At 35.7% G+C, this 25,019-nt stretch overlaps 1 protein-coding gene across 2 annotated transcripts; it reads left to right on the top strand.

The window, feature by feature from the left end:
- Window positions 1–1,733: 1,733 nt before the first annotated feature.
- Window positions 1,734–11,698, top strand: LOC127152596 (glutaredoxin domain-containing cysteine-rich protein 2). Of its 2 annotated transcripts, none has more exons than XM_051093350.1 (3): window positions 1,734–2,125; window positions 9,881–10,087; window positions 11,112–11,698. In XM_051093350.1, the coding sequence occupies exons 1-3, from the start codon at window positions 1,802–1,804 to the stop codon at window positions 11,280–11,282; spliced, it is 702 nt and encodes a 233-aa protein (XP_050949307.1). In that variant the 5' UTR covers window positions 1,734–1,801; the 3' UTR covers window positions 11,283–11,698. The 2 variants fall into 2 exon arrangements, with proteins under 2 accessions (XP_050949307.1, XP_050949306.1); XM_051093349.1 differs by having other exon boundaries at window positions 11,109–11,698.
- Window positions 11,699–25,019: the final 13,321 nt, after the last annotated feature.

Below are 25,019 nucleotides of genomic sequence, written 5' to 3'. Positions count from 1 at the left end.
CTTTTCAATGTGAAATACAAACAAAATTATACACAGTAATTTTTAATGGCAGTCATCTTATATATATATATATATATATATGCCACAATTCATTTATTAAACATTTATTACACATTTATTACAGAACAGGGGCAAAGGGGCTACAAGCTAATCATAATTAAAATACAGTCGAGGCATTAAAAAAAATATTGAGATCAGTAAGATTTTTAATGCTTTTTATTTATTTTTTACTTACGCTCATAAAGGCTGCATTTACTTAATCAAAAATCTAGCGAAAAAAAAACAGCAATATTGTGACATACTATTTTAATGTAAAATAACTGTTTTGTAAATAAATGACTGAATTATAAATAACTGAAGTTTCAGTATCATTACTCCAGTCCTCAGTGTCACATGATTCTTTAGAATTCATTCTAATAGGCTGATTTATTATCAACGTTGAAAATAATTGTGCTGCTTAATGTTTTGTTTGAATCTGTGATACTTTCTGGATTCTTTAATAAATAATAAATTAAAAAGAACAGCATTTATTTCAAATACAAATCTTTTGTAACAGTATGAACTACCATTTAAAAATTTGTGGTCAGTAATTTTTTATTCTTTCTTTTTTTGTTCTTTCTTTTGAAATTCATACTTTTATCCACCAAGGATGTGTTAAATTGATTTGAAAAAAAACAAAAAGTGATAGCAAAGACTTACATTGTCAGAAAAGAAAGATTTCTAATAAATGCTGTTCTTTTAAATGTTTTATTCATCAAAGAATCCTAAAAAAGAGAATCACAGGTTTCAAATAAATAAATAAATAAATAAATAAATAAATAAATAAATAAATAAATAAATAAGCAGCACAACTGTTTCCAAGATTGATAATAAAAACAATAATTCAGCATATTAGAATGATTTCTGAAAAATCATGTTACACTGAAGACTGGAGAAATGGCTGATGAAAATTTAGCTTTGCATCATTAATAAATGATATTTGACATTATATTAACATAGAAAACCATTATTCTAAACTGTAATAATATTTCGCAATATTACTGTTTTTTTTTTTTTTTTTTTTTTTTTTTTTTTTTTTTTTTATTTTTGATCAGGTAAGTGCAGCCTTGATGAGCATAAAAAGACTTCTTTAAAAAACAACAACAACAACAACAACAAAAAAACAAACAAACAAAAAAAACACATAACAAATCTTGCTGATCCCAAACTTTTTAACAACCAACAAATTTAACAAAACAAGTTTAGAACAGCCTTTATAAGGTCATTGATATTGGCATCATTTCATGTAAATGTATACACTTTCTAGCACCTTTCATCGATTTAGGAGCAAATCTTTATACTAAGGCATTGGTCTCAAACTCAATTCCTGGAATACCACAGCTCTACACAGTTTTGCTCCAGCCCTAATCAAACACAGGATTCAGGATTACTAGAAACCATTAAGCAGGTGTGAGTTGGAGCTAAAGTCTGCAGAGCTGTAGCTCTTCAGGAACTGAGTTTGATATCACTGTACCAAAGAAAAGTGCACCCACAATTATATTAAGTAAGGAATTGACATTCATTACAGGTGATGCATATGCAATGTAGACACACCTGCTTCTCTCCTTCAACCATCATTATTTGATGAAACTGTGAGGTCTCAATTTACAGCTCTCCTGTTGTGCACAAGATCCCCTCCTCAATAATTCATCAGAGCTATGGAAAGCAGCTGGACTGCCCTAGTCTCTCCTCAATACTTATCTCCCACAGTTCTTCCTCCTGATCTTTACAAGACCATTGGGAATTTCAGCTGCAGGGGACCATGGAGGAGCTTCAGAGGCAACCAGGCGACATGATCGAGGGCAAGCCCAGGAAGGTGAGGTTTAAGCTGGCCTCGTCGTACAGCGGCCGGGTGCTAAAGCACGTGTATGAAGATGGACAGGAACTGGATAGTCCAGAGGAGCAATACCCTCACAGCTTCATCCACACCAAGATGGAGATGGGACATCTGTGTGGCTTAGAAGATATGCAGGACCAGAGTTTGTTCCCTCCGACAGGCCTGATTGCCCAAAGGATAAACGTCTATCGAGGGGTGTCGGGATGCAACTCCCTGGCATGTGGAGATCTTCCAGAAGGGGATAATAAAGTAAGAGCGCACTGCACTGAAAACTAGATTGATGATATGCAGATACTTACTTTTTAAAAATGCATTAAAAAGATTTGCATTCGTACAGTACTTACATTGACTTTTCTATATACTTTTTAATTCCTGTATTAAAACTGTCCTTATATAATGAAAACTAACTAAATAAATTAATTAATGTGACCCTGGACCACAAAACTAGCCAAAAGTCGCACAGGTATATTTTGTAGCAATAGCCAACAATACATTTTATGGGTCAAAATGATTGATTTTTCAGTAAAGTTCAGTAAATGTTCCATGAAGATATTTTGTAAATTTACTGCCGTAAATATATCAAAACTTAATTTTTGATTAGTAATACGCATTGCTAAAAACCTAATTTGGACATCTTTAAAGGTTATTTATTTATTTATTTATTTATTTATTCAATTATTTATTTATTTATTTATGCCACCCTCGGAATTCAGATTTTCAAATAGCAACATGTTAGGATCAAAAAGTCATGTTGTATCCAACATGCCAAAAAAAAAAAAAAAAAATAAATAAAATAAAAAAAAAAAAATATATATATATATATATATTTTTTTTTTAAATAGATACCCTCACAAGTATGAAAGTGTAAGGAATGTTATTACTCAATAGTTATATGTCTTAGTTAAGAGTCATTCATTTAAATGTTTCTTAAAAATAGTTCTTCAAAATCTTTCCAGCCAACATGAATTTAAAGAGTATTTCTCTAAGAACTTGGCTTTTTAATTATCATTAACAATCTTATTTGTCATTGCCACTTTTACAATTGTTCATAATTAGGATTATGGATTGAAACACCCCCCAACTCACCACAACCCACCAACTAAGTATTACATCTGTGTAATTCACCTCATACTGTTCCCACTACAGATATGAACAAAACCTCAAATCACTCTTATTGCAGAAAGCTGCAATTGCTGATTCTTGCCTGGGAGACATGTAATATAATAACTCCATAAACTCACACTGAAGGTGGGACGTGAGCCATATTTAGAGATCTGAATATCATAGGGTTTGGGACTCTTTTGATTTAAACAAGTCAGCAACCATGCAGCAACCACATATAGGCCTACAATCCTAGCAAAAGCCAGTCAGAAGCTTAAAAATGTCACTGTACAATTAGTTATCACTGCTGTTCTTTTCACTAATGTTATCGCTTTCAAAAGACGCTTCTGTTTTTTTCAGTTCACTGATAAGTGTTTGCCTTCATTCTGATTGGCAGTCTCTGCTGCTTTTATCATGGTAGGGCGTAAATGTTTCAAACCATTTGATAATGCTTATTCCAGCCCACGTAAGAATAATATCTCTTCATTTTTCCCCATTTTATGAGCGAACTGGAATGAAAATTGCCCTCTTCACAGTAATAATCATTTCATTCCTACAGGACATTTTGTAAATCTTGCAACAGTAACTAAGGTGGGCGAGGTTTATAAAACAGTCGTTTGTTGTAGGCGAAAAACAATGTGTGTTTTGTACAGATTCCTTATTGTACTGCTCATTATGTTTCGTTCTGGCATTAAAAAAGTAAAGCATTTCTTGCCAGATTGTTCTCTTGTTTTGCCTTAGTCCACGGTCACAGTGATATTTATGAATTCTCAGTTTTTATGCCACACTGTTACTAATTCATGGTTCCCGGATCTAATAATAGACCCAGCGCTCCAACACAGCTTCTAAACATAGGCATGCAATTACATCTCATCCACATGGATATTCTCAGCTTTCCTTTCCTTTGTGAACTGCGTTGTCTTTTTCAGCCTCATATTGGAAAAAAGAAAATCACAAACACAATCAAACGAGGTGGAACTTTAAAGAGGTGCTATTATGCTTTTTCACTTTTTGAATTTTAGTCAGTGTGTGGTGTGTATCTTTGGGCATAAAAAAGACCTACAAAGTTACAAACATCAATGTCCACTCCAAAGGGAGATATTTCATTTTTAAAAACTCTCTTTTCAAGAACTACAATGAACATCTCCTTTGGACTACAGCGATTTTTTTCGAAATGCTATGATGTCACAACGCGGTCCATTAGAATATCATTAAATTAAATCCCGCCTATGGAAATTCAAATTGTTGGGGGGTGGGTAGGGACGAGGTGGGGGATTAGCCTAACTTTAGTGATGCAGCGCAGAGAGCATTGACTAGAGTGGCCGCTTCACAGCTGTAACGTGCCGCAGACGTTTGCAGTACAGGGGGTCGAAACACATACTGAAGCCGCGATTTGCTCCGGTTGCCGTAACGTGCCACAGACGTGTACAGTGTGTGGTAACAGATTTATTCATCATACAATGTAGATAGCTTCACTTATAACACGAGTGTTTTTTAAAATGCATAAACTTGCACTAGAATAGGCTAGGCTGATCAGTGATGATGTTTTTGATAATGTTAGGCTGCTTTTAGCCTTATGCTGGAGCTGGTTTCAGGCAATGAAACTAAGTATGTGAAATAATTAAATTAGCACGATAATATCGTGTATCTGCAATCTTGCAGGCTGAGGATAGGACTCAACATTACTGTAGCATATTATATACTCACCCTCCATGCATCGTAGGTGTATATGACTTCCTTCTTTCAGATGAATGCAATCGGAGTCTAATAAAGTCTAATAAAGTGCATCCATCCATAATAAATAGTGCCTCACACAGCTCCCGGGGGGTCTCCTGTAGGGAATCGATGCATATTTAAAACATAAGATTAATATAGCTTGCACTAAATGCTTAGACAAGGGGCGTGGCAATACTGAAACACCATCTAAGCTGTTCGCCAATCGCAACGCACTGGGATAGCTAACCAATCATAACACATTTCCTTTTTTGGAAGGCTGGACTTCATTAAACCCGGAACTAATCGAGCCTTTAGTGTCAGGCTGGGATAAAGGTATTGTAATAATGTAAATTATGTGAAAAATAATGCATTTTTCGAACCACTAAGCATGAGAGCATGTTCTAGTACACCCCAAAACAAAATCAAAACTTTGAAAAAGAGCATAATAGGACCCCTTTAAAAAAGATTGAAGGCTAATTTGCCTCTTTGTGTTGTATTAAGATTACATTTTCATTAAAATGTCACCTGTGACATGCTGTTGAAAGACTAAACTGCCAAAGATTCTCTGTTTAACATATCAGCATGTCAAGAAAAAACTGACAGGATATTTATCACATTTTTCATCACCAGATCCCCGACATTTAATCTAATCAAATCTATCAATGTCTCAGAATTTTAAAAGCCAGTCATGGTGCAGTGGGTAACACACAGGCTGACGACACATAAAGGGCATTTGGCTCATGGGGATGTAGGTTTCGGGCTGGCCTGCGTCATGTCTTAATCCTATTTCCCTTCTCTTGCCCCAGTGGTTTCCTTTTTCACTTGACTTGTCCTGTCCTTAAAAGACATTAAAAAGTCAATTCAAATCAAACAGATCCAGAGTAAATTAGATTAACACTTTGGATAGTATTACCCACACTATGCATATTACAAGATATTACAGTGTTATTTAATGTAATACAATAATGTAACTGCAGTAGGGCTGTCATGAGATCAGATTTTGCACTACACAATCATTGTGGCCAAAAGAATCATGATAATGATATATCGCAATATATATCTTAAAAAATAAAAACTATTAATGGCTAATGGTCTATTAGTGATATGTAAGTATACATTATACAGACATTTCATATTTAAATATGACATTTTTAAGATTTGCATGGTTTAATATAACCTAAACTATGTCTCTTACTGAAATATGTAGTAGAAAACCCATAAAAGATTTGCGTTATTTAAAAAACTACATTGTTTTATACATATTTTCGACTATGGGGGTGCCATTCTTTCGATTGCATCAAATGGTTGCTACCTGTTGCTATTTTTACTGCAACACAACTTGAAACAACACATTTCGGAAAAAAATATGCTGATATTATGATGACGCGTAGGCTTAAACCAAATGCTGCACCATCAATTTTTTCCCCACAAGATATCTAAACGCTCCAGATATTGAGTCAAATCTGCACGGAGAAACTCCTTCATTGGCTGCGGTGTCATGACAAGCGTCGGCATGGCATCTAGCGTTTCTTGTCTCTGCCCTTTTTAAGCTTTTTCAGTAGCTGTGGTCTACTAAAAGCCTTAAAGGCATCAGGGCTGAAGTGGTGAGAACAAAGACGTGGGTCTTTAGAAAGTTTAATTCATCTACAGGCATCTTCCGTTCTTTTCTCCTCTTTTTTTCGCTAGGAAAGCAGTGAAGACTTACATCACTTCTTTTGTTGCCTTTCAACTGAAAATTACAAGCAAGAGCTGCACAATGTGACATTGTAATATTTTATTTTCAAAGTTGTGTTGCAGTGAAAACAGCAACAGGTAGCGCCAGTAGCTTATCGAGTGCAACCATTTCACATCACTGAAATAATGGCACCCCCCTTAGTCCAAAAAATATATAAAAATAATGTGTTTTAAAATAATGTAAATCTTTTGTGAGTTTTCCACTACATATTTCAGTAAGATATATAATTTATTTTATGTTAAGCCATACAAATCTCCGGGGTTCCCTTTAATGGTATTTGATGACTTGTTACTTGTAATTAAAGCGGTCATATGATGCAGTCTCTTGTTTTCCTTTGTCTTTGGAGTGTTAGCTGTTTGTGCATATCTAAGATCTAAAAAGTTGCAAAGCCTAAAGTCTTAAACCCAAAGAGATATTTATTATAAAAGTTAAGACTCGCCACGCCATCCTAAAATGGCTTGTTTAAACACCCCCCCCACATGTCTACATCACGGTGTGGGTAGATTTGCATAACACCACCCACGTGTATATGCAAAGAAAGATAGCGTAACTTTTTATACCAGCTGTAGTATTGTTGCAGCAGCCACCATGTTGTGGAGACACTGTGTGTTTCATTGCAAATGATGACACAACTAGAAATCAGTGGTTAAGTTATATTTACAATACTGTTCTGGAACAGTACAACTATTTAAAACAACTATTTACAACATATTTAAAGAATTTGCTACTGACTATTCAAACGTGAGTTTTGAGTAGTGTAGAGTAGTGCCTGTTATTTAACATCTCTACGATCACAAATGCAGACATGATGTTATGTTTACGCAGCACGACGCAATACAACGTGTAAAAAGACAGTATGAGTCATTATAATCAGTAGTTATGTCCCACTGGATGCAACAAATGTGAGGCATTTTATAATGGGTTTTATTGTTTTCGCCTCATCGTGCCGGGAAAAGGCATCACAACATGTTAAGAGGCATAACATTTCCATAACACGCTTGAGGTATTCGGCCAATCACAACACCGGATAGCTGGCCAATCAGAGAACACCTCATATTTCAGAACAATGAGCTTTGTAAAAATTAAAGCGTTTTAGAAAGGCGGGGCAGAGAGGAGCAACAATAATGTACAGTCTGTGGAAAATAATGTGTTTTTTTAACCTCAAAGCACATAAACACATTGCATTACACCAAATACACAAAATAATGTTTTTTTTAGGAACATCATATGACCCCTTTAATATATTATACTTACAATAAAACATTTGCATTGGGTTTGCAAAAGCTGTATTTATGCATGTTTTGGCTTAATTTTTTGTGGCGTTTCGAGTGTTTCAAATCATGGAACCGTTTTGGAAAGCAGATCATTCGAAAGCAAGTTCAGTTCATTTAAATCTTCGAAAAGGTTAATTTTTCCCACCAGTACAGCATCAGAGTACATCAATTTTGAGTACAACCCCTTTGTTTTTGATCCCATTTGTGTACCATTCTGTGTACACAAAAAGCCTATTTCTCTCAAATATTGTTCACAATCTATGTGTCTAAATCTATGTTAGTGAGCACTTCTCCTTTGCCGAGATAATCCATCCACCTCACAGGTGTGGCATATCAAGATGCTGATTAGACAGCATGATTATTGCACAGGTGTGCCTTAGGTTGGCCACAATAAAAAAGGCCACTCTAAAATGTGCAGTTTTATTACACAGCACAATGCCACAGATGTTGCATGTTTTGAGGGAGCGTGCAGTTGGCATGCTGACTGCAGGAATGTACACCAGAGCTGTTGCCTGTGAATTGAATGTTCATTTCTCTACCATAAGTCGTCTCCAAAGGCGTTTCAGAGAATTTGGCAGTACATCCAACCGGCCTCACAACCGCAGACCACGTGTAACCACACCAGCCCAGGACCTCCACATCCAGCATCTTCACCTCCAAGATCGTCTGAGACCAGCCACCGGGACAGCTGCTGCAACAATCGGTTTGCAAAACCAAAGAATTTCTGCACAAATTGTCAGAAACCGTCTCAGGGAAGCTCATCTGCATGCTCATCGTCCTCATCGGGGTCTCGACCTGACTGCAGTTCATCGTTGTAACCTCACATTCGATGGTGTCTGTCACTTTGGAGAGGTGTTCTCTTCATGGATGAATCCCGGTTTTCATTGTACTGGGCAGATGGCAGACAGCGTGTATGGCATTGTGTGGGTGAGCGGTTTGCTGATGTCAATGTTGTGGATCAAGTGGCCCATGGTGGCGGTGGGGTTATGGTATGGGCAGGCGTATGTTATGGACAATGAACACAGGTGCATTTTATTGATGCCATTTTGAATGCACAGAGATACCGTGACGAGATCCTGAGGCCCATTGTTGTGCCATTCATCCACGACCATCACCTCATGTTGCAGCATGATAATGCACGGCCCCATGTTGCAAGCATCTTTACACAGTTCCTGGAAGCTGAGAACATGCCAGTTCTTGAATGGCCAGCATACTCACCGGACATGTCACCCATTAAGCATGTTTCGGATGCTCTGGATCAGCGAATACAACAGCATGTTCCAGTTCCTGCCAATATCCAGCAACTTTGCACAGCCATTGAAGAGGAGTGGACCAACATTCTACAGGCCACAGTCAACAACCTGATCAACTGTATGCAAAGGAGATGTGTTGCACTGCATGAGGGAAATGGTAGTCACACCAGATACTTACTGGTTTTCGGACCCCCCAATACAGTAAAACTGAACATTTTAGAGTGGCCTTTTATTGTGGCCATCTTAAGGCACACCTGTGCAATAATCATGCTGTCTAATCAGCATCTTGATATGCCACACCTGTGAGGTGGATGGATTATCTCAGCAAAGGAGAAGTGCTTACTAACCCAGATTTAGACAGATTTGTGAACAATATTTGAGAGAAATAGGCCTTTTGTGCACATAGAAAAAATCTTAGATCTTTGAGTTCAGCTCATAAAAAAAGGGGGGCAAAAACAAAAGTGTTGCATTTATAATTTTGGTCAGTGTAGTATTCTAGACTGTGAAAAAGTCTATGTCGATTACCATTGCATTTTAAATATACATTATCCTTATGATATACCTGAGATTTCTTGAAGAACACAGGTAAACCATATTCTTTTGCATCCGTGTGTTGATTATTCGCAACACCCCTAAATTGCAGTGACAAAAACACAGCGCTTTTGAAAGCAGATATACAAAATAGCACAGTAAGTGCATTACTATTATAAATTACTTACTATGTAATTACATAGTAACAAACACTACATGAATGTACGGACCATATGCATCTATATCAACTATATTGTATGAAAAGTGCTCTGGGGGTACAGGTAAGAGTACCATGGTACTTTTCTTTTTTTTCTTTTACTTTTTTTGGAATTGAATGACTACCAAAAATGTTCCATGGAATCTTTTGCTAGTGATTCTGTGTTTGTTTCTATAGGCACCAGTACTAGATTTTGGAAAGATTATTATCTACACCAGCAACCTGAAGATTGTTCGAGCTCCTCACAGAAGGGGAGAATCTGGAAGGAGTCCTCACCGCAGCCGGGACAGGAAAGAAAGTTCACCAGGACGCAAAGGGAGCAAAGGGAGACATAGACCAGCACGTCCCCATGCAGAGGAACCAGACGCAATGACTGAAGAAAAGGTATAAACAGTCTGAAGTTCAACAGACTGTAAATACTCATGTCTCAGTGCTCTTTACTTTTGTTCTACTAGACCGACTTTAATTAGTCCATGATAGCTCGTATGTATGGTTAGGGATCTAAACAGACCTTGACATGTAACTCGTACTGCTAACGACATTAATTATATCTCAAATCTTTTGACTTGTTAAGAAGAAGTATGCTATTACTGTTCCAAGTGATCAGGCGACAAAACAGACAATACTATTGAGTCCTGGTGACATGCTTTTTTGTTTCAGTAACAAATCACAGAGAGAAAACATCCCTCATGGTGGCAACACATGTGATTGTTCCATATACCGTTGTCTTAAAAAAGTTAACATTGGTTTTTATCACTTTGTTCATTTATCTGTACTTTTTGTGGTATTTTGTAGTTTCTCAGAGCTGCATTCTGCTTGTATGACTCGTATTATTCACAAAGCAGTGATTATGACATTTGCAGAATGTTATCCGCTGCTGAAACACAATTTGTCATGAATAATAACTCTTTCTGAAACACCACTGAAAATAATGAACCGTGACATGAATCCTTGTACTGTACATTTCACTTCCATAAATCTTTTACTCTGATCAATTTTTCTGTTCTGTCTTTTATGAAAGATACACCCATTGCAATATTATGTAAAATGTGTACATTAAGACCAGAGACAAGTGGTAATAAACCTCAGTACTCAATTATGTATAAATATACTGTAAAATTATTTACTTGAGTGCAAGCTAAATGTAATGTTTTCAGACACTCAACTGCATGTTATTTACAATGAAATGAAAATGTGGTCTTATATATTAGCTGTCTTTAACTACGTCAGACAAACAGGTTTGGAATAGTAGAGTAAATAAATCATTTCATATATAGGTGAACTTTGCCTTCAAACATGAAAGGGCAACAACCCGCAGGCCTGTAATGTGCACTCGGCTTTATCATTTTGCTTGCTTGTGCACCATGCTTGTTTGCTGTTTGTTTACTTCTTTTTGTATGTGCAGCAGGAATCAGGCTCCTGTGAACAGTGCGGAGGTTCAGGTTGTGCGCCGTGCTCCCTCTGTCACGGCAGCAAACTGTCCATGTTGGCCAACCGCTTCAACGAGTCAATCAGAGAGCTGCGCTGTCCAGCGTGCAACCCCCACGGCCTAGAGCGCTGCCAGTCCTGCACACACTAGCACATCTACTACTGCCAAGCTCTGTCGGATGGAGATCAAACCCTTTGAGGTGTGAACGAAAGTGCATTTTGGATTAGTGCTTAAATATAAAAGCTTGAGGGCGGAATGTGCTCTGCTGGAAAGTATGGCGATGAAAGTTAATAAAGATTCACTAGACAACCGGTTAACGGTTGATACTTAATCAGGAAGGAACTGGAAACTCAAAGAGGGGAAAGGAACAACAGAGGAATGGAGAGAAAGGTGTTCATTACCTTATGAGAAATATACATTGTACATGATACTGTATATGAGACATGAATATTTTTTGAACGTGAACAAATTAAACACTATAGATGATAGAAGACTGTTTCTGCCTCTGAATAAAAATAAAAAAAAGAGGAAAATGAAAGTTTTGTCTCACAATTATTTTTTTCTCAGAACTGCAAGAGAATAAATCTAAGAATATTAAAATAAGAATATTTTTTTCTGAATTGAACTCGCAGTTGCGAGTTTATATATTACAATTCTGAGAAAATAAGAATTGCGAAAATTGTCATATACACTTGCAATTATGAAAAATTTGTCAGAATTGCAAAAAAAGTAAGAACTGTGAGATATACACTTGCAGTTGTTACAAAAAGTCAGAATTGCAAGATACAAACTCACAATTGTGAAAAATGAGTTAGAATTGCAAAAAAGGTGAGAACTGCAAGATATACAATCTCAAATGTACGAAAAAAGTTAGAATTGTGAGATATACACTTCCAATTATGGCAAAATTGTGAAACAAATTGTGAAGTATAAACTCGCAATTGTAACAAAAACGTCAGAATTGTGACATATAAACTCAAAATTGAGAAAAATTAGTCAAAATTGCAAAAAAAAAAAAAAAAAATCTGAATTGTGAGATATAAACTTACAATTGCAAAAAATTACTCAGAACTGCCAAAAAGGAAAGAACTGCAAGATATACTCTCTCAATTATGAGAAAAAAGTCAGAATTGCAGGAAATAAACTTGCAATTGCAAAAAATTGGTCAGAATTGCGAAAAAAGTCAGAATTGTGAGATATACATTTGCAATTACAAAAAAAAAAAAAAAGAATTATGAGAGTTAAAACTCACAATTAATAAAAAAAAAAAAAAGTCATAATTGCAAAGATATCCAGTTGTAATTACGACAAAACAATCACATGAATTGTGAGGGAAAAAAGTCATAATTACTCTTTTAAATTCTTTATTTGGTGTCGGAAACAGGCTTTCATAAACACAACTCCAACTTCGGCTCAAATACATTTATAGCACATTTGAAGTGTTGTTTAATGACCTTTGTGACTAATAAATATAACAAAGGCTTGACATTACCACAGTGTCTAGTGTTTTTTCAAATTTACTAGCCACTCAGCATTTTCATTGGCCACAATTTTGTTGTTGGGAAATTCTCTTTCACTTGCCCCTTCAAAAAATCCACTTATCCCAGACAAACATTAATGTCGTGCTCTGTTACTGTAGGCTATATAAAGTTCAACCCACCAAAGTGTCTAGTGGGAGTCACCATATTACCCACCACTTCTGAAATCCATTTGCAATTGGCGGGTGTTAATGTCAAGCCCTGAATATAACTATAACTTTTCTATACCCCTAGGCTAATTTTAAAGAGGAAAAAATGGAAATTCAACTTTTTTTCACATTTTTCTAAAGTAGTATTTTAAATTCATTTGGTATTTATGTACACACACATACACACACAATATAAGATATTACTATCACTCCACGTTTTAAAAACACAATTGAACTTCCAAAAATAAAATAAATAAACACAAATAGAAATGTTATTCAGTTATGACTGAAGTGATAACCATACAGCAGACAGACAGTTTGATATCAGAAATGTCATTTTAGATTATCACACCATGATCAGACAGTGGCTTTGTTAAGCTTATTTACTAAACCTTGGTCAAATGTCTCCCTTGTTGAAGAACAAATAAATGAAAACACATATGTTACATATGTTTCAAATGCAGAAACTTAACTGGAACAGTCATGACCACATGCAGTGTGGGTGTGTTTTTGTATCACTGCTTGTCATTTGCCATATATAGTGATTAAAGACCTTATGTAAAATCTGATTATGAACACATCTTGTTCATACTGTAGTCATTATTGCTGTCTTTAAAAAGCTTGGTGGTTTTATAAAGGTAAATACTGCAAACAACTTCACTGATAACAATATTTATAGTGCGTTTTATAGTGCCTAACTGCACATGTCTAGGATTTGTCATGCATCATGAAACTAATACAGTAACTCCCAAAGACTAGTTTTAATGTTGTCTTGTAAGATTCCTTGGTATACAAATTAAAATTAACTGAACATTCAAAAATGCAATATGGCTTGAGAGCCATTATTGTTTCTTATAGCTAAAATCTGAAACAGTTTCAAAGCTTTCAGCTTTTGTTTTTGAAAGAGATTTCATGCTGCACAACACAGAGCCCTAATCAATAAAGGCTCTGACCTTCAATTCTAATAACAACACAGATACTGGCAGATTTCACATCAATGAATAAAACTGTATAGGAGCTTACATGGTGAGTTTCTTAAATCTGCTCAGGTCACTTTGGATGACATGCAAGTTGCTTGTAAAAGCTGAGTTTATGCTAAAACTGCTTTGCATTATTTGCAAATATACATCTTTAATTTGCCAGGCAATCAGAAAGTCATGATAAAAATATGGATATTTTTTTTTCTTTCAGTCTTAGATGTTTTTTTTTTTTTTTTCATACTCCCACATTATATATGGAGGGGTACTGGCAGAGCCAAGCATATTATCTGTGGGGGTCCAACTTAGGTTCTTTATGCTATAATCTATTCATTAGCCCTATCCATAAAAAAAATTGTCCCATGTCCAGTGAATTTAAATGACAGTAATGGGGCCTACATTTCGGCTCGTCCAAAAACTAATGCTATGTGCCAAAGACTGGTACATCCGCATTAATTGACCAGACAACTAATTGTAATGTTTTGGCTTGACAAAGCTATTCATATTTGGCCCTAAATGATTTGGCTGCTGTATCAGGCAGCGCAGAGGCAAAGCTAGAGTTATTCTTCCATTCTGTAAAAACTACTTTCTGACATGATGGATGTAAGAGCTTCCAGTGCAAGCTTCCAGAATGAAAAATCAATGTCATAAAGTTTCAGAGCCCGAATCAGTTTCATAGTGCTTTTTTATGTATTTTTTATGTATTATTTTTTTTATAAAATATCTTTATTTTTCTAAAAGCAACTTTTATCCTTAGAAGCTTAAAGTCAAAAGGCTGTAAAACATAACTCCATAAAATGGATTTGCAGTGTTATGCAACCACTGCATTTTTAAGATGAAAAAGTCACGTGTGTGTGTGTGTGTTTTCAGTTAATAAGTTCACAGCTTATCCTACTAGCTTAGCCTAGAGGATAGCACTGTCTAAGAAAAGATTTTTTGATTAGCTAGAACAAAATATCACAATTGCATGCAATTGCATAATCTGACATTGTGAAAAGTGCCTCTTTAAAAAAAGAAATACACAGTTTTAAAAAGAGTGCTTATGGGAGTAATAACCTGGAAGAAGGATATACTTAAGTGTGAACTGTTTTTGAACACGTAAATGCATGCTATTTTACTTTTTCTACTGATTTGAAACACCCTGCAAGTCCACATTCAATACAGATAAGCACACTTTTTTTGAGTGTGGTTAGGATTTTGCTGGATACCTGTAGGATTTTGCTATTTCATTTAAAGCCAGATTTGAGATAATTCTACTTCGTATTTACATTTCATAAGGGAGTTTGATTGCTCAGCAGATAATAAAGGCTTAAAAGGAAACAAAATTGCAACAGTACCAAACACATCAAATGTTTAAGTTTAATCTAGTTTGATTTCGCAATGGATTTACCAAAGTGGCATCCCATTGCACTGTAAAAAAAAAAAAATCAGCTTTCGACTTAGATTTCCTATTCCTATCAGCCGGATCTGGCATCTCAAATAAACAAATCTCTTGAAATCCCACTTTCATATCAAAAACAGTCAATGTGTCAATGAAACGCTAAGTTTGTTCAACATCATCCTTCCCCCACACACAAAAACACGAGAGAAAAGAGAGAAAGAAAGAGATGAATATAAGGCTGTCAGGTTGCTTTTTGCTTTGAAGAAGTGGATTTTCTCAAACCAACCAAGCCAAACTTTGTCTAGTTAGGCAGCGACGGAGTGTACAAAATGTCAACAAGCGGGGGTTGAGCGAGACTGCAGCTAATGTTTTGACAGGTCTCTGTGATGTCAGAAAGTCGTGCTGTGTCAAGGATCAGAGATGCTACTCCACTTCCTACCTAATTGTTTGTGCTTGACAGGGTAGAGGTGGTCAGATGTGTGGTAGTTGTTTTGCTGGTTAAACGCCTCCGGTCTAGTACTCCCTAGATGAGACATCATGTTGTTCATTACAGGAAAGCATTTCAAGGAAATATTGGAGGCGACCTGGTCACAGAACTGCATCGAACAGCAGCTTTCTGTTAAATGTGTGTAGGTCATAAAATTTGACTATTACAGAAAAGCAATAATAACTGTTCATTTAACTGACATCAAGTGAAATGGTCCATATCTCACTTTTGCTATATTGTAAATAGTCAAACGACTAAATGGAACAGCAACAAATGTCACTAATGTGTTATTTTAGTGTTTCACCTAGGTCTGTATACATGAGAAAAATCTTTTTGACAAAAAGATCTTTGGCTAAATAACAAGGCCTGGAGGACATTGCAGCAATGTGGTCAAGACGAAAAGGAGACCATCAAAACTTATATGTTCATTTGGTCACTAAAAAAGAAAGTACACACTTTTAAAAATGTTTACTGAGGTGTTTTTTTTTTTTTTTTTAATACAGTGCCATCATAAACACAACTTGCATGTGGCAACTGTTGTAGTTGGACATGATCGGGAATTTGCTAGGAAATACTAATTTATTTTATTTTGATGGCTGTTTGATGATGTTTACAAGTCAGATGACAACAACTATCGCTCCTCTATGTGGACCAATAACCAAAACAACTACAACTACTCATTTGTTCTTGCTTAGGTGAAAAAGACAGTTGCTTTAAAAGTGCTGCAGTTCAGCTAAGACCACCTGCATTCTAGGTGGTGGATTTACAATTTGGCAGCTGTTGTTTTTTTATTTATTTATTTTTATTTTTATTTTTAACATGTCCAGGCTGTTCCAAGCTGGTTAAAGTGGTCGACTGGCTAGACTCCCTTCCATTCCATTCTGTTCTGTTCCGTTCCGTTTTGTTCCATTAAAATAACAAAATAAAATAAAATAAAATAAAATATGAATAATCAATAACTTATTTAATGGATATTAAAAATAGATTGTGTTAATATATTACAATATACTGAATAATACATAAGGAATTGCCAGTTTTCATATTAAAACGTGACAATATATAATACTTATATTACATAATGTTTGTTATTTTATATTGAATAATATAATATATAGATGTATATGTGATAAAATATGGTAGAGTGTATAAATATTCAGAGTAAATATACAGCAAATATGTAGTATATTACACATGCATAACCAATATATGCACACAATTATGAGGGACGTGTATTATTATATTATGATATATATATATATATATATATATATATATATATATATATATATATATATATTTATAGTATAGATTTACATTTGCAAAATCCCATTTTTCACTGATACTGATGATATTTCCATGACATTATAAAGACATCCAATTGCCCCAAATTTGTTTTGAGGGTTTTTTTTTTTTTTTTTTTTTTTTTCATATCAACCATCACCCATATTTTCAAATATGAAATGTGTATGCAAACAATAAAGCCAGATAAAAGTTTATGAATATGTGTTCAGGTTTATGCAAACCCATGCATTAACTTCCTTTATTCATGTTCGTGTGTATGTTGCAATATATTACAAGGCAATGATAAATGCTATTTATATTAAGTGAAAATAGCTTATTTTCTTACCAATAGATGCTATTTGCACTATGTGCAAAATGCAATGTATTCTATATACAGTAAGTGAAAATAGCAGTAGGTCTTTTGGCAGGTGTCTTTTGTAATGTTGACTAACCCAATCACGTGTTGGCGGGCGGATTAGTGTAAATAGCCTCTGCCAACAAAAGAGGCTATTTGCACTTAGTGCGATATTAACAACTCTCCTAGCTATACACCATCAACCGTACAGCTGTTTTAAGCTGCTTTTAAGCAGCAAGGAATATAATGGTCAGATAGTAAAATTTAGCATTTACATATATATTAATAATAACTGCTATATAGTGCATAATGACCCAAATGAGCTTTTTTGGCACGTCTTTACCAGGCAATTAAATTAACTGGCTTAAACTTCTTTAAGTATGGAAATTCATGCTGGTCTAAGCTGGTGCTTTCCTGAATTAATTTTACAGATTTACAGATTTCTACTGCACTGTTTGTTTGTGTTTATTTGAGTGCAAGTCATGTACAATTAATGCCAGTGATGTCTGCACAAATACGTTAGATGTCCTTCCATAGTTTCCTGACATCTTTGTATAATTACGTTTCTGAGCTTCAGACCCAGAGTTTGGGGTGGTCTGGGGTGGGAAAATTTCCCAGGACTGATGTGAGCAGCTAGACACCATCATAGCCTTCTAAAGGCCCTTTTTATTCCAGCATAGAGCAGTGTGACTAGCATGCACGTAATGAGAGCCCTGCAGCTGGAGTTCCAGTCATTAAACGGAATGACAACCCCCTACTCTGAACACACAAAGCTGCTTCGTTTCCTTTGGCGAAGACAATTAACGTAAACTGCAGTCATGTGTGCTATTGTGTACAACACAATTTCATTATTCAGTTATTTATTTGTTTAGAAATTATGCCCACTTTAGTCATTGGAGTGCAAGAGCGTATACCAGCGCTACATTGTGAATGTTGTTAGATTTTAGCATTGCATATTTCATTAGCATTAAAAAGTTTTTCATGAAGTTCTCCAGAGAGAGTATTTGCAAGTTTTAATTGCCTGTCTCTTTCTTGCTCAACTAGGACTGAGGAAGTCTGCTGGTCATTCCCTATGGCCTGCTGTCGCCATGGAGATCAGGGTGTTATGTTGGTGGGTCATCATGAGCCTAATTACTGTTGGGCCTAATTGACTCCATTAGTCCTCAATATCAGGCTTAACTTACAGTAACAAATGTTTCATGGATCAGATGTGAAACTACATTTAGTGATGCATAATTCCTCTTGAGGTCAGTTTTGAATGTAGATTAAAGTGATTTAGCATATTAATCAGATTTGTAGTTGAGAAAGAATAGATCTGGCCCTATTCAGACTGGATTAGTTTTACATGAAGAGGTGGGATAAAGCAGTTATTAGCAGAGTTTCTAAGTGATTTTAGTCCTGCAAATGTGCCATCTCAGTAATCATTATGGACAATTTCGGTAAAGATTACAGCAATTTTTACCTTCTGTAAAAATGACCTCAGGTAATGCCAATCCCATGCAAATAGGCCAGCTGTAAATGTGTTTGAAAATATTTAATCATTTCCTGGCATGAAACTTTTGTTAGCTTTAGGTACAGTAAGCACCTACTACAATCAGAATTTAATTAATTTATTTAATAAATAATTCGACCAGACTTAAAGGTATGGTAAGTGATTTCTGGTAGCATATGTTTATATTTAAAATCACCAAAACAAACACCCAAAAGGTAGGGGCATACATACGCAACCCAGGCAACGATCAGAGTCTGCTGTGCAATCACCGATTGCAGATGAACAAACAAGCGAACATGACACACAAGCATATTCAAGCAAAAGCTAGCAAATATTCGTTCTGTGAAACAAAGCAAAACCAGTGTTACTCATCTATCAAGAAGAAACAAAGTAACCTCGTCCCCGATCGCAGGCTTTCACGCCCCTTTAGTTCTCTCCAGCGCTGGAAAGCTGATACAATGTTTACCTGGGTCCTACTTCTTGCCTTATTGCAGCGTTTCCCAATCCCAGTCCTCGCGCCCCCAGCTCTGCATATTCTTATCACGAATGACGTTTGTTCTATTCGACTGTAAGTGCCCTGCGAAGTGGAAATCACAATATTTTGCAATGATTCCATTTTGCAACGAGTGTGTATGTTCCATTAAGAGGGCATTAAAGTGTGAATTTATTGACGTGAATTTAAATTGTATTTCTTTACAGAGCTATATGATGTCACAACTTTTAACGTTTTTAACGTTTAATTATGCTGCAGGCATCGGCACAGCACAAATTCATGAATGAATGTTCTGAAGTGAAGTAAACTTCAACGGATTTCCCCTGCTCAGGGAGTAGAGAGCAATGAACACTGTAAGGACCATGTCAGCCGGAACACAGTTCATGCACGGAGCTCACTTCTAACGAGCTGGTGATCTGAATCGGGGTGTTAACTGTAGCCTCTTTTACACAGCAATTCCGGAAAATACACAGATAATGTGTCCTGTGATTTGTCCTGGAATCTTTTGATTTTGGTTCATTCACACTGCCAGTGATTTTCCGGAATCTGTACATGCGTTCCAACTACTATAGAATACCCAAAACTTGTCATTTGTATAGTTTTGAATGAGGAAACATGCAACGCTCATTATGGCCGCGAAGCCCCGCCTTCTTAATGAAAGAGCCAATCGTTGATTAGTAAAGTCAGTGTCACTGCAGCTGCCGTTAAAAGTGTTTACTGTAAAAACAGTCAGCGTTCTGAGACGTGCTTTGGTGCGTTTACACACAACCCGTAAAGATCCCGTAAAGACACATCACATTTGGATGTGACGTGTAAAGCGACGTATACCGTTCTACTAAACTTGCGAATAACCTCCGCTTCAGCACGGATAGTGACAAGCTCCCTGATCGCTGCTTTATTCCAGTTTACCCATATTTTTTCGTCGTGAACATTTACCTGCCTTCAAAACACATTGTAAAAGAGTCACATCATAATGTGCGTCATCACTACAAGACAGCCTTTATATGGTTCTGGCTTTTGTTCACACAGCGCTTGTTCCAGGACTGATCCCGGCAATGTTACTATAGGTCCCCAACCTGGGATCGTTCCCGGAATCATTCCTGGGACGTGTTTGCTTTCACACAGAATCAACACGTAGTGTGAAAGGGGCTTAAGAGAGACATGCAAAATATGCAGCGGTGGGGGCCGGAAGGACTGCAGTTGAGAACCGCTGCCTTATCGTAAGCCTTTTTTTTGTTCCTGCAGCCATTTTCCTCTTTTGTTTTTAATTTGCTATCTCTATTTTTCTGTTGTCTCTCGGCTCGACTAATGTCCTGTGCACTCAGCGCTCTTTCCTCCTCATCATGAGTAGACACGCTGGAGTTACTCTTTCTCACCTCTGGTAGTTTTATATGCTGTGCAAACTGGCCATTAAAGGTGACATATCATGAAAATCTGACTTTTTCCATGTTTAAGTGCTATAAACGGATCCCTAGTGCATCTACCAACCCAAAAAAACATGAAAAGGAACAACCCAGTAACTTTGTTTTGGTAAGCCGTTCTCTGCAAGCATTCAAGAACAAGCTGCTGAGATTTTTCCTTACTATAATATTGCCGCCTCTTTATCTGCACGTTTCCACCCACGGCACTGCCATTGTGTTTTTGCAAATGACAACGGTGCACCAGTTCTAACGCCATGGCTAAAGTTAGAGCAATGCATCCTAGCTGTTCTGTCTTTTGCCGCACAGATGAGCACAAAACACTATTTAGAGTCCCAGTCTCAGAGAAAACAAGAGCGCAGTGGATTTATTGATTTGTTTACTGTATATTATGCTGCTGCCACACAGATCTAATATAAATATGTGATTTCTTTCCCAGCTGTTTACCTTCACAAATATAACCGTTTTTGTAACTAATGTGTGTTTTTTACTATGGGTGTAAACTGGATGGTCCATCACGATACGATAATCAATTCTCATACCCAGCAATACAGTATTTGCCGATACCTTAAGAAATTCTACAAGACGATTACGATATAGGAGTACATTAATCGATATATCGATGTAATGATATTATATTTTAAGCAACTATCTACATTTTTATTAACACACAAATGCAACCAAAATATATAACATGAACATTCTGTACCTCAATTGGGTCACACACACACACAAAAAATAGGCCTACAGTTTTAAGAAAATAAACAATTGGAAAAACAATTCTGGCTGCTACTATGGGCTCAGTGATAAAAATCTTTTTTACAGATTACAAGCAATAGCAGAAAATAAATACAATAGAACAAAGACACAAATTCACTAAACAGTGCTTTTCAAGTTTTTCAGCTCATTCTAAAAAAACTTTTCAGGTAGACTACAGAAATGTAATAATCAAATGTAAAATAACTGCTTAGTCTTCACTGTATATGTTCAATATTTATTAATCATTTTTGATGTTTTGATGACAAAGGTTATTTAGTCAGGAGCAGTGTGCATTTGTATTTTTCTTTGACAACATTAGATTTATTATTAGTTTGCTTTCACTTTAAAAATGAAAGCCTCAGATTTAATATACTGATACACATGTGTTTACTTTCTCAGCTGTTTACTTTAAGACATATGCCAAACTGACCGTGTTTACTAGGATATTCACCAAAAAGCGCATTTTGATGTAATTTTGTCTGTATTTATTTATCCATGCACAATCAATTTAGTATCTATGCAGTGTAGACATCGCTGTCTGTGTACGTGCGCTTCAGATGTGTGCGCAGAAAACTTCTCACACTGCGCCCGACAATCCCAAGCATCTTGCTCACCTTGTGCCTTCGGGCAGTCCTTATATCGAGTCCTGATACATGAGTTTCAACGAGACTGCACACGTTGGCGGTAATGCATAGACAGACATGAAAATGTGGAGAATGCCAAAATAAAGGTGCCTATATTTATACTACAGATCTCAATATTTTACACATGGCATTGATGCATCGTATCATCAGACATTGTATCAATGTATCGATCCATACTGATAAATTGTTACACCCCTATTTTTGACATAAACTTTTATGTATTTGACAGTTTAAGCGCAATAAGACTTGAAAGAGAAGTTTAGTTTAGTACTCACATGCCCTGTGACAGCTGCTTTTTGTGCTCATGCTTCAGATGTGTGCACAGAGAAAACCAAACATGTTTTTTAAGCTGAGTAACTGAGCTATGAGCTGTAAAGGCACAGCCCTATTCTGTAAAAGGGGGTGGGCAGCCATGCGCGAAAATAGCGTGTTTTTGCTTCCACTCAAAATAGGCATTTTCAAAATTATATAATAAATGATCTGTGGGGTATTTTAAGCTGAATTCTCACAGACACATTCTGGGGACACCTGAGGCTTACATTACATATTGTAAAAAGGGGCATAATAGGTCTCCTTTAATATTACAGACATCCTGTGGTAAAATTACATCACTCCTTCTATCCTTGCAAAACTATAATCCCATCAGAATAGGGCTTTAAATAAATACAAGGTCAATCCAATGAAGCCAGGTTTCAAGTTAAGAAACTGCTGTGAGATGGCAAACAATTTACCAGTAAGAAAAACTATTTGGTTTAATGTGGTTATGAAAAAAGTATCATTTGAACCAATGAGATTTCACTATGCAGGGGGTAACCAGAGGTGCATTTCTCGAAATCATAGTTAGCCAATTATGGTGGCAAGTTCTGTAGTTACCAACAAAGTTCAACGATTCATTGGTCCCTGAAAGACATGAGAATGAGTAAATGACAACATTTGACTTTTTGCAAAGCAATCTCAAGTTTTATTCATTTTAAAAGCCACTTAATATAATTTAAATGTTATGTATAAAGAAAAGTATAAAGCAAAATAACAGAATGTTGTAGGCTAAGTAGCAATAAATTTGTTTGTATATGTATTAATTTATTTGTTTTGTAAAAAAGTGTACATTTTCATTGCTAAAAAAGAATGTGCAGTTTTAACTTTTTCATTTTTTATTATTCATCAGAAAAAGCTGCATGAAGCTGAAAGAGTAGTTCAGATTTTCAAGAAAAGCTTTTTTAAAATGTTTACAAATTTTTAAAGTTTAAATTGAGGACCACTAGTTTAACTCAATCAAACATCAAAAGTGACACTTATAAATATTGTAAGTTAGTTTTTGACAAGACAAGACAAATTATATTCCACAATCCAGTCTGTCACAGTAAAACAGAGTAAAATTAAAAATATGTTCTTGCTTAGCCTTGAATACAGCGAATTGCTGACGTACATTCTGAAAATTCAAAATGGCCAGATGGCTTAAAAATGATATGCAACGTTGATGTGAGAGTATCACATACTGTTGGAGTAACTGTCAGATATGTTTGATTAACTTTTATAAAATGAATAGTCACACTTTAGCTGGAGACAAATTCTGACTATTATATAACTATTAACTATGATTTTTGTCTCAATAAACTCCTAATTTTCTGCTTAATAATAGTAAGTTTAGATATGGGGTAGGATTAAGGGATTTTAAATATGATCATGCTGAATAAGGCATTAATATGTGTTTTACAAGTACTAATAAGCAGCCAATATCCTAGTAATATGCATGAAAATAGTGAAATTGGTCCCTAAACTAAAGTGTTACCAAATTAACACTTTAACTGTTAACTGTTCTAAGCAAAAACTCACTTATTTTTATTTTTTTATGTTTTTTTTTTCCTGAAAATTATTCCACAAAAAGCAAAAAGCAAGACAGGGAAATGGCTTTCTCTTTAGATCAGTATGGCTGAGAAAACATGCTGACGTTTATTGTTGTAATTAAGACCCCATCATTGTAATTGTTGACTATTTGATCTTTAAGGCTTAATATTCGTTTTAATAATCGTTTTCAACATCTTCAAAAACAACATTTTGATCGCTATTCACCACATCCACCATCAAACAACAGTGACACTTATTTCATTATGTACAGTAATGTTTTTGCAGATGATATTTTTTGTTTTATGCCTGTGGTAATTATGAGTGAAAAATCACGTCATCATTATGTTTCAAACAGTGTCACTTTGAGGAATAAAGGTAAATTGCACTTATTGATTCTGCAGACATAATTATTGTTATTTTACTAAAATGTAAATAAGTTGTCACAGAATAAGTATATGTGAGTAACTCAATTTAGACAAAAATGTCAGATAGAACCAAGGCGACGAATTAAGCACACACAAAAACCAATAACAAATCCTAAAAATGACATCAGCGCCATTCTATATTTGTTTTGAAGCTTTGGAACTCTTCTCTGTGTGTATTTGACACATCCATATCAATGTGTCACTCTTTAGGATATATGAATACTAATATCTAGACCCTGTTCACCCATCCATGGGTACAGAATAATAAAGCAGGCACATTTTCTATTTCTATCTAAGCAGGCGCAGTATCTTTTGTGTATGTGTGCGGTAGTGCTTTGTGCTGGAGATGACGACAGCATGGTTACTGTGAAACTAATTATATGATCTATTATTGAACTCAAATGAGTATGCCTTATGACAATGGCATTTATTACAGTTCCACTCTATATTGTCTGATCCAAAAGAGTTTCTTCATTGCCACTGTGTGACACGGAATCATTAGCAGAGGCGTCCAAAAATGATTGATTAATAAAGTGATTAAATGTGCACTTCTGCAATGCAATACAAAGTTTGAACAGGTAGTGAGCGTTGTCATTCTCTTTGCTGAAATAATGGAATGTTAATTAAAGTCAGCTCTATAGTG

This window comes from Labeo rohita, chromosome 21 (genome assembly GCF_022985175.1).
Source record: "Labeo rohita strain BAU-BD-2019 chromosome 21, IGBB_LRoh.1.0, whole genome shotgun sequence".
Taxonomy (NCBI): Eukaryota; Metazoa; Chordata; class Actinopteri; order Cypriniformes; family Cyprinidae; genus Labeo; species Labeo rohita.
Note: the sequence above shows the minus strand (reverse complement) of the source record. Positions and strands in the feature narration are given on the sequence as shown.

Excerpts from the sequence above, each read along its gene's own strand:
- LOC127152596 (XM_051093349.1), top strand. The coding sequence starts at position 1,802 with ATGGAGGAGCTTCAGAGGCAACCAGGCGACATGATCGAGGGCAAGCCC. Across the intron at positions 2,126-9,880 it reads TTCCAGAAGGGGATAATAAA|GCACCAGTACTAGATTTTGG; the intron begins GTAAGAGCGCAC and ends TTGTTTCTATAG. Across the intron at positions 10,088-11,108 it reads ACGCAATGACTGAAGAAAAG|CAGGAATCAGGCTCCTGTGA; the intron begins GTATAAACAGTC and ends TTGTATGTGCAG.